The 17,748-nt window shown below is 29.5% G+C and overlaps 3 protein-coding genes across 5 annotated transcripts; 1 reads left to right on the top strand and 2 right to left on the bottom strand.

Moving 5' to 3' along the window:
* The first annotated feature begins 14 nt into the window (after window positions 1-14).
* Window positions 15-894, top strand: LOC115701565 (glutaredoxin-C7-like). The gene has a single exon (XM_061103063.1). It carries the CDS (start codon window positions 74-76, stop codon window positions 443-445), a length of 372 nt encoding a protein of 123 aa, XP_060959046.1. The 5' UTR covers window positions 15-73; the 3' UTR covers window positions 446-894.
* Window positions 895-1,602: 708 nt separating this feature from the next.
* On the bottom strand, window positions 1,603-4,669 carry LOC115700875 (patatin-like protein 2). The gene is made up of 6 exons (XM_061103481.1): window positions 4,650-4,669; window positions 4,154-4,343; window positions 3,875-4,045; window positions 2,543-2,857; window positions 2,294-2,466; window positions 1,603-1,892 (listed from the first exon to the last, which is right to left on the bottom strand). Exons 1-6 carry the CDS (start codon window positions 4,667-4,669, stop codon window positions 1,814-1,816), a joined length of 948 nt encoding a protein of 315 aa, XP_060959464.1. The 3' UTR covers window positions 1,603-1,813.
* Window positions 4,670-8,324: 3,655 nt separating this feature from the next.
* On the bottom strand, window positions 8,325-11,717 carry LOC115698889 (putative phospholipid:diacylglycerol acyltransferase 2). 3 transcript variants are annotated; one of them, XM_061103061.1, is made up of 6 exons: window positions 11,232-11,371; window positions 10,953-11,128; window positions 10,269-10,491; window positions 9,574-10,191; window positions 9,141-9,415; window positions 8,325-8,980 (listed from the first exon to the last, which is right to left on the bottom strand). In XM_061103061.1, exons 1-6 carry the CDS (start codon window positions 11,235-11,237, stop codon window positions 8,494-8,496), a joined length of 1,785 nt encoding a protein of 594 aa, XP_060959044.1. In that variant the 5' UTR covers window positions 11,238-11,371; the 3' UTR covers window positions 8,325-8,493. The 3 variants fall into 3 exon arrangements, with proteins under 3 accessions (XP_060959044.1, XP_030481952.2, XP_030481953.2); XM_030626092.2 differs by having other exon boundaries at window positions 10,953-11,717; XM_030626093.2 differs by having other exon boundaries at window positions 9,141-9,409; window positions 10,953-11,717.
* Between the last annotated feature and the right edge of the window lie 6,031 nt (window positions 11,718-17,748).

The following is a 17,748-nucleotide window of genomic DNA, read 5'->3' as shown; positions in this document are numbered from 1 at the left end:
GTATCGAGCCTTAGCTCACATTCTTGGCCATTAACAAACACTTTTCAAGTTTCATCACTACGTAGCCACAATAATGCAGTACGAAACAGAGTCATGGGTAGGGTCGAATAACGGTTACATGGATATTGACCCGGTTGAGCACATAGAGAGGTTAGCCTCAGACAACGCCGTGGTCATTTTCAGTATGAGCAGCTGTTGCATGTGCCACGCAATCAAGAGACTCTTCTGTGGTATGGGAGTAAACCCCACTGTACACGAGCTGGACCTTCACCCCACTGGATCCCACCTCCACTCTGCGCTACTCACTCTTCTCGGCTCCTCCTCCGCCCTTCCCGTCGTTTTCATCGGCGGAAAACTCGTCGGAGCAATGGACAGAGTCATGGCTTCTCATATCAACGGTACTCTTGTCCCTCTTCTCAAAGAGGCCGGAGCTCTTAGTTGCTAAATTAACTTGGCTGGAAAGCTTACTGTCTGAAATGAAATTCAAGCTAATGGCAACTCTGTCATATAGTGTGATAACATGAGTACAAGTGTGCTTGCATCTAATCCCGTCTACTATGCTCGCACAAAATATATTGAGCTTGACATTCACTTTGTAATGGACAAGGCTCTACAGAAGAAATTAGAAATAAGATATGTTCCTTCACATGATCAAATCGCAAATTGTTTGACAAAAGGGCTCTCACCAACACGGTTTCAATTTCTGATTAGCAAGCTTAGTGTAGTTCCATCTCCATTTCGCTTGAGGGTTGTGTGTCAAAAAAATTGAATTTGATGATACTCACTAAAGGGAAAAGATATTGTTGATGAATGAATGAAGCAACCCTAAGAAATATTTTATTTTTGTATTGACTTTCTAATTCTGTTAATAAAAATTTGTAATATTCTGTTTTATGTACACGTGTCTCTTATACTATGGCCTCTAGTTTTATTCCTGTTCTAATACCTTTGCTATATAATGAAAATGCTTCTATTATTTATAAATTTTGAGTTGATTTAATCATTGTGTTTACTCCTTTAATTTCTCTATTTAGTGGTTTTCTTATTTTTTATGGGATGTGTTGTCAATAAATTAATATCATTCGCTTTAATTATTTCCAATGATTATAAATTTATTTGGTAAAAAAAGTGAATATATTAATATTGGTAACAAATATATATATAACATAAAATGGAAAAGATCATAAAGTTTTGATATCATGTGTTTGCGGATTGAGTAAAAATATATGTATGGCATATTTATTTATTTATTTATTTTTGAATGCAAATATCAACTTTATTAGATGCAAACTTCAGCTACCAAAAGAAAATCAGTAGAAACATACTCTATACTGAATAAACGATCAGGATATAATATAGCAACTTTCGTGAAGTTATGAGCCACCATATTGTGAGATCATTTAACAAAATAAACCAAAACATTCATCTTGCAAACAAGTTTTTACACTCATTAATAACCATCCCAAATAAAGCAACCATAGATAAAGGACTATGTAAAGCTTGTACTACACATAAACAGTCAGCTTCCACTTTACACTGTTGAATGAAAGCTTGATTTCTTTATCCAACTAAGGGCTTCCCGAATGCCAATGGCTTCGACAAAGACAGGTTCCACTTGGGCGTGAGCTAAGATGGTACATCATGTCGTTGGTGTCTCTAACAACCATACCCAAACCATAGCTCCGTCTCCCGTCAAATATAGCATATATATTTTGCTCATTCCTTTAGTATATATATTATATTAATCTATATAATGATTAATATATATACAGTTAGTTTACACACACACAAAATACACATTAAAACTTAATGATTATAACACATTATTATTAATTAGGAGACCTAGCTTTGCACTGCGAAATTGCTTCTCATCCCACAGTCTTTTAGCAAACCTGCAAATTAAATATATATAATTTGTATAATTATTATTATTCATTGTAAGCAACTCATCAAATAATTAAATTATATATAATTAATAACAATCAAAATAATTAAATATAATTACGTACTAATTAATCATCATCGATCAACGATCATACTTTTAATATTTTTAATTAATATTAATATGTCATATATATTGGCCAATTTTGATTATTTACATGTGTAGTATTCTGCCTATATATCGTCAATAATTAGACCATAACATATTTATGTGTGTAAAAATATATGATTTTGCATACAAGTGCAGTGTGTTTAGTGCTAGGTTAAATTTTTTGACATAACATACTAATTCAAAACGTACAACAACCACGACTAAACACATAAAAGTTAAATATGAGCCGAACTAGCATACCTTACAAGAGCCTGCTCATTAGTCTCGTCGCTACAAATTTCGTAGCGGCAAGTCTCCAAATTAACTCTACACATTGGCTTTTTCAATAATTCTTCTCCAACTTTGACAAGATCTTCCAAATTTTTCGTTGTGGCAATATCTACCGATGATACATCGTTCTCGAGAGTATCATCCTATCACAAAATATACATATATATTTAATTATTATATATTCAAATAATTAATATAATTAAATATATTATATATAACCTGAATTCGAAGATATTGATGTTCTGATTTGAAGGCTTTGAAAAGCACAGAGAGATGAAGATCGACCATATCAGAACTTGCATGAGAAAATACATCAATAATTGGGGCCGAACCGCCTTTGTTTAACCAATTTACCAAACCCCATTTCGCGACATCTTGAGCATTATATTTCTTTTCAATTTTTGGAGATCCAGTTCCTAATGAAATCACCAAAAATCGACCGCAATCTAATATTGGATCATTATTATTATCTATTGTTGGAGACAAAGTAGCTATTATTTTATCCTTCCACACTTCACCAATTGCCACCAGAGTCTATAAATTAAATCAATACACATAATATATGATCAGTACCATATTTAACATGTGAATAATATAAATATATACTTAAGAAAATCAGTGGAAAAAATTGCCAATAAAGTTATGTTTATCTAAGTTGTCAATAAAATATTTGTAGATAAAAATATTATTAGTCATTTACTAGTAGTAATGATAGATACATCACTTCTAATTTGTATGCTTAAATTATATTACTATAAAAAATCTTACTTTTAATCACAATAAAATTTATAATTAAAAATGAAAAAATCGTGATTAATTGTAAATTATTATTTTTATGTCGTGATTGTCACAAAAATTACAATATGTTGTGACTAAATATGTTTAGTCACACTTGTTGTAACTAAAACTAAATTAGTGACAACTTGTATCTAAATACTATGTTTTAGTCACAAATAACTTTTGTTGTGACTAAAAGTCATATTTAGTTACGAAAAATTTTATGTTGTGATTAAAAAGTTGTCACTAAAAATAATTTTTTTTAGTGTATATACCATATGATGGGTAATTAATTAATCTCAATTATATAATAAAATATTATGTGATCAAGTTAAAAATATTTATAATTGAGATTAATTATACATTTTTTTTTTTTTGAATGGAAATTATACATAATTTGAATGTGTTATGTGCAGATTAAAAGTGACTAATATATATTAATAGGTAGTAACAAAAATTACATTAATGATAACTTGTTACTATATAAAATTTAATAAAATGAAACAGAGAAGATTCTATTTTCTCATATATTTTGGATTGAATAAAGTAATTTTATAAAAACATTAAAACTTAATTAGTCTACATATTATGAAATTTATAACAATTATATATATCTAAGTATCTTCCAAAATTTGTAGAAAATATTTTTCTTTATTTTTTATTCATAATAAAATTGTTTTTTTCTTTATTAAAAAATCAAAAATCCAAACAAGATCATCTAAATATAATTTTTTTAATTGCAAACCTTAGTATAAATGTATTTAAAATTTATACCGGATTATTTGCAGCAACACCACCGTCTATAAGATTAAATTTTCTAATAACTTCTCCATTAGAATCTTTTGCTTCGAAGTAATGAGCAGGAAGATATGTTGGAGCAGCCGAAGTTCCAATACATATATCTGATAGAAGTACATTCATATCGGACGATGGATTTTTCTTAACCTGAAAATTAAATAACATTATTTATTAATTTTATTATATTATATATTAATTAAATTATTTTTTGTATATTAACTTAAAATTAATTATTAAAAAATTTTAATTAATTACCTCGTAGCTGGAAAAAACAGTTGGCTGGAGTTGTTTGATGTCAAATGTTGGAATGACAACATTGGTCAAAGTTTGGTTCAATTTGGTGTGCCCTAACTTTTGTCTTATAAGTTTATGTAGATAATCACCATCATATTTTGGTCCTACTAAAGATTTAATCACCTTCTTAATACGAGGGAATACTCCACAACTGCATGCATATGTGTTTAATTATACATATATAATATTAATTAAGTTTGAAAGTTTACATATTATATTATTAAATGATTGAGCTATAAATAGGAAAAGTTTATATTATTAATTAAGGATACTATTTTTGTCTTTATCAATAAAGTTGCTTCTAATTTTAGTTCTTAGCTAAAAAAATTATAAAAATCAAATTTTCTTATGTGAATGTGTACATATAGTGTTACAATATTAGATACGTAATCTACATGCTTTTGAAAAAAATTAAGATAATTTATTAGATCGAAAATAAATATTCAGTTACATATACCTGTTTCTTTTTATACACATGTTAAAAGACAAAGAAAAACAGAGAAAAAAAAAAAAAAGAAGAAGAAAGAAAGAATTATATTGCCCCACTGAAGTGATTACAAGTGGTGCTTATTATATACAATGATGAAAAGATCCTAACAAATTAAGACTATAAGCAAGAAACTTAACTACCCTCTAACTGATTTCTAACTAACTATGAGCTAACTGATTCTCATTCCTAACAGCCCCCCGCAAACTAAGTGTGGTTGAAAAAAGAGAACTAAAAGCTAGAGATTGGTTTTGTTAGGCAAACAGCTACTTAATCTAGTGCAGAGGCATGTTGAACACGAATATGACCTTGATTCACTTTGTCACAAACAAAATAGAGATCTATCTCGATTGTGCGTGGTGCAAGCGTGAGTAATAAGATTGGCAACCATCATGACAGTGCTTAAATTATCGCACCAAATGGTACAACTAAGGGAAAATTAAGTTCCTAGAGTTCCCCCAAAATTCACATAAAAGTCAGTTGTAGACCTTCGATCATCAAGGTCAAAAGCCCAAGCTGCATCACTAAAGGCTTCAAGATGAAAGTTAGAAGCTTTGCGTATGAGCAATCCAAAATCAAGAATCTCAGCAAAGTATCAAAGGATATGCTTGACATCAATTCAATGAGAAGAGAGAAGATTGTGCATGAATTGACACACTTTTCTTAACACTATATGAAATATCAGGCGAGCGATAGTGACATATTACAGAGCACCAACCATAGACCGATATAGTGTAACATCAAGAAGTGGATCATCTTCATACTGAAATATAGTTCAAGACTACCATTCATGGGGGATATTGGAAGGCAGAGAAAGAGAGAGAGAGAAAAAAAAAAAGAAGAAAGAATTGTATTGCTCCACTGAAAATTGATTACAAGTGGTGCTTATATACAGTGATGAAGAGAGTAGAAAAGCCTAACAAACTAAGACTGTAAGTAAGAAGACTTAACTACCCTCTAACTTATTACTAACAGTGTAACTCTCACTATTTTAAATTTTAATTTTCGTAATGTACATTATTCAAAAAAAAAAAAAATAAGAACAAGTAGAATGTCTACCATATAACTATTGTAGACCATCATATATAAAAAATTGAGTTTACATTATTCTTAAATTAATGGTTTGAATTTTATTAGCTAGGGTATCAATCACGAAATTAGAGGAATTTTAAGAGTATAATTATCAATCTAAATCAATATATATATAATTGATTTAATAAATCACAATATAACATAAAAATTACATACAAATAAAATATTTTACAATTATTAATTATTCAATATACTAAATATAATCCAAAACACAATTTAAAAATTTATATAAAAAAATACAAATATAAAATATAAATTATAAAATATTATTAAAAAGATAACTAAAATATTAACGGGTCCGTCGAACAGGGAGTGTCATCCATGTCTCCGCCCTATTTAACGTTAATTCAAGAACGAGAAATGATCTTCATTTTCCCACCTTGTTCTCTATGTAAGTACAGGAAATCCCCACCATTAAGGGCTTGTTCCTGCAAGGTCCATCTCTATAAGAAAAATATGTACCCCTAACCAGTACTACACGTGATGAGTATGAGTTCTCACAATTATTATTTTTGATTTGGGGATGGGGTTATATAGCCATTTTCATTTTTCTTCTTTTTATTTATTTATATTTGTTTTTTTTTTGAACAAGTTTCTTTTTAAAATTGACTATTTTATTAAAACATAATCAAAGTTGAGTAGAAGAAACGATATATATAGATTTAAATACATTGGGGTAGTTTGGATTGTTGTAAAGTTGAGTATATTGTTAATTTTATAATATATATTGGGACAAAACGTTTTACAGCTTTCATTATATAACATACTCAAACGGAGGAGTAAGGGACAAAGGTAAAATAAGATATATAATTATGTTTTAAATATTAATTCTCATTCCTCAGCCAATAAAAATGCACAACAAAAAATTAAAAAATAAGAAAAACATAAATGTGTTATACTTAGCATAACTATAAATACGTCCATGACTTTTTGACTACGGTTTCGAGTCGTGCTGCTCAGCTATAAAAAAATATGGGTTGTGTCAATTGTACAATAATTTTAAGAATTTTTATATTATATATTGAAATTTTTATTTTTTTTTAATGTGGAACAGAATTTTTTTTCAAAAATACTATGTATTTTTATACTGTATACTGTATTAAATTTTCACTATTGTTTCACGATTATTTTTTAGTTGTTCCGTTGTTGATTTAATTGTTCTGTTTTATTGTTTTACATGTTTTATATTAAAAAAATTAGTATTTTTGTAAAAATTCCGTATGGCAATAAAATTGTAAATTTTTATCCAAAATATAGTATTTTTGTAAAAATCCCATAATTTTGTAGGGTAGGCCCAGCACGACCAGTAAGTCCAGTAATTTTGTTCCATGCTCAAATTCGTGTCGTACTTTATTTAGTTCAGTTTGTTTTTCCTAAATAGACCAATTTATTTTTTTATACAGGCTCAAATTTATACTCCATATTTTTATATTTTTATTACAATTAATAAGCTAAATGACTAAAATATATATATATATTATAATTTTAATTACTTTTATATATTTTATTAAAAAGTTACACAATCACATAAAAATAATTATAATTATTATATTTAAATATTTTTTTTGGAAGTAATTATAATTATTATATTTAAATATTATTATCATTTGAATTGATAAATAATTTATTTATTATTATTACTTTTTAATTTATCATGTTTTTGAACTAATTTAGTTCATATTTTTTTATGTCGTTTGGTATCATGTCTAAGCACGTATTTTTTCATATCAAATTTTACTTGTACCAATTTTGTACCGTGTCAAAAAATTCGACTCACATTTACAGAACTAAAAAACTTAGTGATGAAATAGATACTTAACATTAAGATTGGACATTTAATCCAATACAATTAATAATTAGATTTAAAAAATTATGATCCAATCCAACTAGAATATAATTTTTAATATTCAATCCAATATAATTATAATTAAATATCTAATTTTTTAGGGTAAATACCATTTTGGATCCTGTATTTTGCAAAAGTTATCAATTGGACCCTCTATTTTGTTAAATGACAAAATGGACCCTGTATTTTCTAAAATGGTACAAATAGGACCCTGAATTGATTTTTTATCAAAATAAAATTTAATTATAATCCGATCTAAAAGTATTATCACAAAATTGTTTATATTTTCTGTATCTGTTCGTATTAGGAATTGTTTTCAAGTTGATTATATTAATAAAAAAGGTTGTCAAATATTAAGTTCAGAGTCTTATTTTTACTATTTTGGAAAATATAGGGTCCATTTTGTCATTTAACAAAACACAAGGTCCAATCAGTAACTTTTGCAAAATACAGGGTCCAAAATGGTATTTACCCAATTTTTTATAATTAGATAAGATAAAATTAAATTAATTTAATTTAATTAAATATTGTCCACCCCACTACTTAATATTATTATTATTTATTGTGGCTTAAGCCCGCAAATTCAATGATTAACCAATAAGACGGCCCAATCCAGAGCCCACATGTCAAAATTGAGCAGACTATTCCATCTACATGTTGGAAGTTAGAAATTACAGGATTTGTAATCACAGTTTTGGGAAAAGAAATTAATCTTCAAATGCAAAAAAGTAAGCTATAAAATTCATTCTTAGTTGAGCCAATCTAACATCACATTGGTAATTTGTTGCATATATAGAAAATTACAAATTAAAACCAACAAAAAAATTGCTTAGCTAGATTGAAATGCCTTATACCTTTTTTATTCTCATGATCTAATCACAATTGAAGATTTATTCTCTCAGACATTTTCATGATATCGGAATAAATCCGGTCCCCTCCAATATCTCGGCCGCTCGCCCCAGCGGCAACCCTCAAAACATCTTCACTCAAAGCAACATTTCCCATAATATCGACATGTGCACCGCTCTCCAAACCCCTCCCCTGCAGCAGGCTCGATGGAGCTTTGTGTCGGTACTCTCTTAGGTAAGTAGCACTACCCGACGGGTTAAATCTCGTCTTTCCTCGCCACCCTTTTGCACACATGAAGCCTGCACTCAAAACCGGGACACTCTCATCGCCATCCACAAAGTATACACCGCTCTTTAGGCAACTGTTGTCTCCTTGGCCATTCACCGAGCTATCTATTCGAAATGGAATACTCTTGCATTTGCTAGAAGGAGACATTTTGTATATGTATGATCTTTCTGTAGGGATTCCAACACCATAGAGAGAGTATATCTCCATATCAGGAGCATTAGGTAGCCTGTAAATATTGAGTTCAAAATCGTATCGAAAAAAAATTAATTAATTTGTGTGTTCTGTCCCACATTGCTCGTGTATGAGTGATTTGTGAGGTTTATATTACACTTAGCAGCTACCGAAGAAAAATGGTTTATGCTCAATAGCTATATATGTAAACTTACTTGGTTTCAAGTGGATTTGACCAATACTTGTAATGTGAGTATTTAGGATCATCTAGATTATCAGCTATTCCATGAGAGAAGTGAGCCTCGGCCCGTTGCATCAATTTCGGGGCCACAAATCGCAGTAAATCAAAGGTGTTTTGAGCTGTATAGGCCTTGTTTTCGGCTACTTTTATGATGTTTTCTCTGCTTACTTCATCATATTCCGTCCAAACCTCACCGCTACACGATAAATTAAGCCCGGAAGAAGATCGCATTCCGAGAAGTTCCTGCCACTAAACTTTTTAGAATCATGCTTATAAAGAAGAGAGTTTTACTAAAATAGTTAGTTACGAAAACAACATAGTAAAATGTAACCTTTTGTAAATAAAAATTTCATTTTTTTTGGTAATTATGAAAAAATCCCTATAAAGAATGATCAATTAGTATGTACCTTCAAATCAGGAGGAGGAAGATGAGAAGAAGGAATCTGTGAAGCTGCCTTTCCGAAAGAGATTACTCTTCCATACTTAATGGGATCTTTGATTCGAAAACCGATATCTCCATCACTGTGATTGAAATTAGTAGTGTCACTTGAAGAGAGTTTTCTCTTATCCAAATCACAACTAAGTCCTTCCTCAGGAGACCAATCTAAATTACCCCAAATAGTATCTCCACCTTTTGGCAATAAGGAAATGGTGGAATCCCAAGTTCGAGAAACTCGCATGAGATGCTCGAGCGTTTGAAGACCGAGCATGTCAGAATCCAAAAGCCCCGGGGCAATAGCCCTGAGAAAAGCAACATCTTTTCCCTCGGCAGAAAAGATGTTACTTACAGCCTTAGGAACTCCAAGAAAAGCCGGACCGATATTCATGACCGCTTTAATGTGCTTAGCACACCAATTCGGGCCACCACCACCTCCCATAGGGGAAGGTGATTCAACCCATTTCATGAAATGAAGGAAATAAATGACCCCCATTGAATGAGGAACTACTACCACTTTCTTATAGCCATTGGTTACATACATGAGCTCAATTTTACTCTTCAATCTACTTAAAGCTTGATCTCTAATCTGTATAATTGAAATTCACTAATTTAATTAAACAATCTTATGTATTAAGAAAGATAAGAACAGATTTATATACTAACCTCTGTATTTTGGAAAGATAATCTCCAATCATAGGCAGCCATGTACATGTTTTTTCCTTCATAACCAATTTTGGCTAAATTCTCAATAAGAACTGCCCAAACAAAGTAACCAGGAGCAAAATAATCAGCTGCAACAAGTCCTGGAACTGCTCGAACTCGAATCCCGGGCGGGTCAAGCCCTGTTTCGTTGTGTAGAGATAAGTGCTCCAACCAACACAAAGGCCTATAAAATTTCCAACACATTCCACATAAGGGTTCAAAAATTAAGTCTTTACAAACTGTTACTTTCAGTCAAATCAACATTTGTATCACACTAGATTAAAGTTTCATACTTTCATTCTAAATTGTAACTCGTTCTAGTAAAACTACCAATATACAATCATCTTCAAGTAAAATTTGTATAAAGAAAAAAAATCCAAACTTTTTGAAGATTTCAGTGAAAGTTCTTTCCTAAACTGTAATTTCCACCCCAAAATGCAAAATGGTACAAAAATTCAGTCCTAATTGTAACCAAAAAAGAGTCCTAAGACTATAATACTACCACCCCATTAAAGGTTCAAACTTTCATTCTAAATTGTAACTCATTATACTAAAACTACCAATATACACTCATTATTAACTAAAATTTGTACAAAAATTTCAGTTAAAAATTCAGTACTAAATTGTAACTAAAAAAGGGCAAACCTCTTGAAGATTTCAGTGAAACTGCCACCCCAAAGTCTCTTCCTAAAAAGTCCCTCGGAACAAGGTCTACCTTCCCAAAGCTCAAGGCCACCAGTGACAATACCAGGGACCAAAACAACAGGATGAAGAGGTGTCAACCCCTCTCTTTTGAGCCTCTCCCCTGGTGATTCAGGTACCTGAAAACCAGTCATTGTAGGTGGCAAACAATGGAAGAGAAACAACAGAAGCCACCAAGTGGTACACATATACCCAATTAACCAACAACAATTATCTATACACCTCCATTCCTTTGGTTGCTTCTTCTTCTTGTTGTTATTATTACTCCTCCTCTTCTTCTCATCATCATTTAAAACGACACCGTTTTCATCTTTTTGGGCTGTTGTTGTTGTAGCACCAGAAGAAGATTGAAACCCCAAAACTGGCTCAACAAAACATAACTTCCTGAATCTAAGAACAGAAGAAGCCATAGTTACCCAAAAAGAGTCAAACTTTACACAAATTGAGAAGAACAAGAGCAACCCATCAAGCCAAAAATAACACAAAGATGAAGCGTTACAAAGAAAAAGACCACGTGGTGAAAAAGAAGAAGAAGAAGAAGAGTATAGTGTAAAGAATCATCACAATCAAGAAAAAGAGAAAGAGAGAGAAGGAGATAGCAAAGCCAGTTAAGGCTAGCTTTCTTTTCTTTCTAAGTGTGGTGTGGTGTGGTGTGGTGTTAAATTCAAGTAGTGTAGCAGTGGTTGGGTCACACCTAGCTAAGGTTTTGGTTCAGTGAAACGACACTTGTCTATGGTGCTTACATGCAAAGTTTTGATTTTTATGTATATATTTATATTTATATATATATGGTAATTGGTATATCACCGTTTCTGATTTTGGTGCAGAGAGAGAGAGAGAAAGTCTGAATTTTTATTTTATTTTTTTGTTTCCAAAATGTATGGTTTTGATTTTGGCGTGGAGTGAGTTCTTTGATCATCACGTGGAACATTAAACCTTTTACATTTCTTTCATTAAAAACCTCTGTGTCTTAATCCCCGTAAACCAGGGGTGTCACAAAAGAGGAAGTTACCCATTTTTCTTTTAAATTAAAAAAAATATGAAAAATTCTACCGCACCTCCTTAAAATAGATATATTGATGCACCCTTATCTGTTTTAGCATCCGAAATAACTTTTTAGTCAAATTTTTTCTCATGTAGACATCCTGTAAAATTTTAAGAAATTCGGAAAAGTTTAACACGCTAAAAATTATGTTTAAACAGTGTGTTGCACAAGTGACTATTTTATTTTATACGTGTAAAATAGACTGTTTGAACATTGTTTTCTATATTGTAAATTATTCCGAATTTTTTAAAATTTTGTAGAATATCTTAAATAACTATAATGTACATGAATAATACAAAACATATTTTTCTTTTTTTTATATATATATAAAATTTATATTTATATTTTTAATTAGTTATTTAATTTGTATCTATTTACTCACTACCATGTAATCAGTAAGTTTTTTTTTTACAATAAAAGTAAATAGAATATGATAAAAGAACCGCGTTACTTTTAAAGTTGTAATTCGAGTGATATTATTAAAGAGTCTTATACTATAAAATACACAATAGTATAAAAATTCAGAAGATAAAAATACTAATTATTCTAATAAAAATAAAAAATATATATATGGGTAAATAATATTTTGGATCTTGTGTTTTGCAAAAGTTACCAATTGAACCTTCTGTTTTGTTAAATGATAAATTGGATCTTATATTTTCCAAAATGGTAAAAATAGGACCATGGCTCAATTTTCAACAATTTTATTTTTTTAATATAATTAACTCTAAGATAATTTCTAACACGAAATGATACAGAATATGTAAACAGTTTTGTCATATATATCTTTAAATCAGATTATTATTAAGTTTATTTTGACAAAAAAAATTAGTTTAGGAATCTATTTGTACAATTTTAGAAAATATAAAATCTGTTTTTGTTATTTAACAAAACAGATAATCTATTTAATAACTTTTACAAAATACATGATGAATAATAATATTTACCATATATTTATATGAGCTGACTAACTCTACTATATAAATGGGAAAGTGATATGTATATGGGAAGTTTTAATTATTTGGACATAACTAAATAATTAATATTTAATATACAAGATTTTTAGTGATGGTTGGAGTTATCAAATAAATCAAATTTAGTATCCAAAATTTAATTAAGAATAGTATTTAATGTATGCAATTAATAAGGAAGAAGGATAATTAAGTTTGGAAAGGAAAAAAAAAAAAAGGTAATTTGATGTTGTGATACCATTGAGGAATGTGGAGAAAGAGAATCCAAAGGTGGCGTTAATTTTGAGAATATATGGAAAATGGAATATACTACAAATTCCTATTTTTTATTTATATATTTATAAAATGAGTAACTAAATGGTGAAATTAAATCACTTTCTTAAAGTAGTTTTGTAAAACTATCTCTTTTATTTTTTATTGAAAAAATATTTCGTAAAGCATTATAATAAAAATTGCCAACCTTGCCACCACTTGAGGGTAGTGTATTGAGAGAGTGCTAATTATAGCATTTTATTATAAAATATTTATTTTTTCATTCTGTATTTACTATAGTTATAATATCATCATTATAAATTTTTAAAAAATTTTAAATAGTGCAAAAATGAATTTAAAATTTTTTAAACAAGCATAGTACAAAGGCGAGAGATGTACTTGAATAGTGTAGAAAGTTTCTTATGATTTTTAAGAGGCCAATAAACTGCCAGCTAAGAGAGGCAGAAGGGAGGAGGCGAGATGGCAGGCCCCTGCTCTGGATTCTTTTTCAGTCAATGTTGATGCGGGTGTATGAGCTACGACGAGTACCTCTTCGACTAAGATAGTGATACGAAACAGTGAGGGACGGGTTATGTTTGCTTCAACTACTGTGAAGAATCACAGTTGTGAACCGTTTGGTGCTGAACTTTAGAGCATCATGAAGGATTTAAAAGTTGGAATTCGGTGTCGATTGGATCTGTTAGTGTCCAAATGGATCGCCTACAGGCAATTCATCTAGTTAATGAGCAGTTCGAAGATTGCTGGAAGGTGAATGGCCTTGTGCAAGACATAAGAAATTTAGAGCAATATTAATTTGTTTCTAGTTTAAAATTTGTTTTTAGAGAAGCCATTAAAGTGACTCATAGTTTAGCCAATTACCCTTTGGTATGTTGAGAATCATGGGTTTCCATCTCAAAACCAATTGGCAATGAGTGGAGTAACCCATGTTCTTATATATGACTCAATACTTTCATATTTAATCCATGTGGGACAATATTCTCCAATATCCCCCCTCAAGATGGTGGCTATTTTTGCTCACCAATCTTGAATCACCTTATCATAAGTAGTGCCATTTGCTCGCTTATTTTTTTATTTTGCGGCTGGGAGTTCCATTTGCTCGCTTATTCTTGTTCGCGGTTGGGAGTACCATTTTGCTCGCTTGCGGCTGGCTAACTCTTTGATAGGTGTGGATCGAAAGCCCGCTAGGGATATGGCTCTGCCATGTTGAGAATCATGGGGTTCCATCTCAAAACCAATTGGCAATGAGTGGAGTAGCTCATGTTCTTATATATGGCTCAATACTTTCACATTTAATTCACTCCAATATGGTAAATAAAGTTAGTGTTATGTGGATAGGAATTCTTTTCTCTCGTGTGAGTCATGACATTCGGCTTGAGTTGCCAATTCTTGTGTAATTGCTCTTCTTGTATTGAATTCTATTTGAAAAAAAAAATATAATACCATTGAGGAATGTGAAGAAAGAGAATCCAAAGGTTGCGTTTTGGGAATACACAAATACTTATTTTTCATTTATATAACTATAAAAGGAGTAATTAAATGGTGAAATTAAATCACTTTCTTAAAGTAGTTTTGTAAAACTATATCTTTTATTTTTTATAGAAAAATATTTTTTTTGACGCGTTATAGAAAAATATTTCATAAAGTATTATAATAAAAATTTCCAAACACTCGATGATAGTGCTTATTATAGCATTTTATTACAAAATATTTATTTTCTCATTCAATTTACAATAGTTATAAATAATATTATCATTATAAATTTTTAAAAATTTTCAGACAATTAAAAAACGAGTTTGAAGTTTTTTAAATACGTGTGATGCGTATATAAACTGGAATAACAAAAATTTTAAAGTTTGGTATTATAATAATAACAAACATCGCTATAAAAAAATTATACAAACATGTATTTTTAGATACAAAAATTAAAAAATTAAAATAAAAGATTCACAGTAACACTTAAGGATAGCAACAGGTAGGGTATGAATATTATTACAACCCTACTCTCAAAAAAGTTGTACCCATACCCTACCCTATTATTCTATTATTTTTTGCGGATAAGATACAGGTATTATCCTAACAGGTATAGGATACTCACAGGTAATCCTACCCTATTAAAATTTAAAAAAAAAATGATCAACACAAATATAATGTTGTGCAAAATTATTAAAAATTTAATTAAATACATAGTTATCAAACTTTTTTAGATTTCAATATCCAAATTGATGTCCATATCCGACCATGTAATTATGAAAGTGTAAAGCCAAACTACAAAAGTAGTTTATGAAAAAGAAAATTGTTATCAAAAATATGATAGTGGTTTCATTTTATTATTGAGTGCCTCCCTTTTTTCCATTATATATTATTTCAAAATTACACTGATTTGCAAATTGTAATTAGCCATATTAAACCAATTCTAGAGTCGGATAATTGACAGAATTTGCAAATTGTTAGCTACCTGATTATAAACAACAAATTACTATAAACAACTCTAATTAATAATTGTCGAAAACATCAATCAATATAAACATTAATTATTAATTAAATTTTAAAAATAAGTAGCAATAGTTCAAAGTACTTATTAGAAACCATGTAAAGGCTTTCTCTCCACATTAATTTACAATAGGTAATTGCAACTTAACAGTCAAATACAAGATATGAAATAAAGCTTTAGTTTCCATTTTATGTGATTGGATGTACTCAATTATTATCTCGAACATAAAAGCAATTACATTTGTAGCATCTCGAACAAGAGCCCCAATACTAAACATAATATTTACTCAATATATATATATATATAAATCAAAACTTAATTTATTATAGGATTGAAACTTTGATAGCTGCTATAATTCTCTTATTAATCTTAATCCAAAATTATCTCCATACAGCCTTGGAAATATATATCTATATTTAGTAGATGTTATAGAATTTTGTATTTATTACAGGAGATTTCAACTCTGTACTTCTCCAGCCACTTGTAATGTAAGTACTAAGTCATGTTTAATAATTGGCACTCATATTCAATGCTATATGTACGTTATTAATTTTTTATGTAATATTTATTTCAAGCAATGATTCAGTCAGAAATTATTTTACAAAAAAAAAAAAAAACATATATAGTAAAGAGAAATGCTAAAAAGGTACCAGTAGTGTTTAGCTATAGCATTTTTTTACGTGTTAATATTAATATTAGTTTAATTAATTATTGAGTCTCATATAATTCAATTTAATAACTTTTAAAGAGTGTTGATAACCAATTACAAAGTGATACGTTTAAAAGGTGTTAAACACTATTAATACCTAATATAATAAAATAACATTAATCTTTTCAAATTACCTATAATTTTTATTTATGATATGCATATATAGGATGTCTCGTGTTAATCAAAAAAATGCAGTGGTGTACTTGAGCGTCTTTGTTGACATAAGAAGTTATCTTTTTAATCAAGTTTTGTTGGCAAAACAAACTCGGCGTCTATACATTTTCCGTCTTTGATCTCTTGCAATACATAAAGGAAAATGTATCTCCCAAGAATTGAAGATATTTCTATCTACAATTCTGAATGGATTCTTATACACGGGCCAACGAAGTTACCAACGTCAACTTTTATAATGATGACTGTCCCTTCGAAACTTCGTTGATGTTTGTAACTTCGTTAGGCATACATGCATGCAGAAGACTTTTTAGTAGTTTACCAAGCGAACAAGAAGCATTATTCCTACCGACCGGTGCGGTTGTTATCGGAAGTTCCTTTGCTGAGGTCCAAAATAAATGATATAAAGAAACCTCCTAATGGGTTGCATTAAAATTAATTACTAATGATGTAATGTGTTAATGGAAGGGATTAGATCGCAATGCTATTAGCTATATATATTGTAGAGTAGTCTAAGACCATTTTAAGATAGTATTAACATTAGATTTAAAACTTAATTACTATTAATTAATAGCAATATAATAATACTTTATAATGGTGTTAATAAAACCACATTTCTTATAGGACTATTGCCACATATAGTGGTGTTAATATAAAACCAAATATAAATATGATGAAAGTATTATTTTACAAGTAATTGATAATTTTTTGTAGTAAAAATTAAATTTAAATATATCCTAGACGTTTTAATAAAAAAAAATCAATAAAACATATCAAATAAGGTTACTCCCACAACAACACATATGCAACCATATATATGAATATATATATGATATATAGATACATATATTTTTTTATATAATAATATTTATATAAAGTGGCACAATGTTTAAGGTGATGGGGTGATAAATATAAATATACATATTATATGAAAGATTAAATGTTGTTTGTATATATATGCAAAAGTCGTCATATTTGCATCACTACTTTTTTTTTTCAACTATGGAGGCCTACATATCCAAGTCCAACAATTAATGGGGATTCAGAGTTCAGACTATTCAGTAATAAAATCAGTACTA

The sequence above is a fragment of the Cannabis sativa genome, chromosome 8 (genome assembly GCF_029168945.1).
Source record: "Cannabis sativa cultivar Pink pepper isolate KNU-18-1 chromosome 8, ASM2916894v1, whole genome shotgun sequence".
Taxonomy (NCBI): domain Eukaryota; kingdom Viridiplantae; phylum Streptophyta; class Magnoliopsida; order Rosales; family Cannabaceae; genus Cannabis; species Cannabis sativa.
This window is presented reverse-complemented; position numbering and strand designations above follow the sequence as displayed.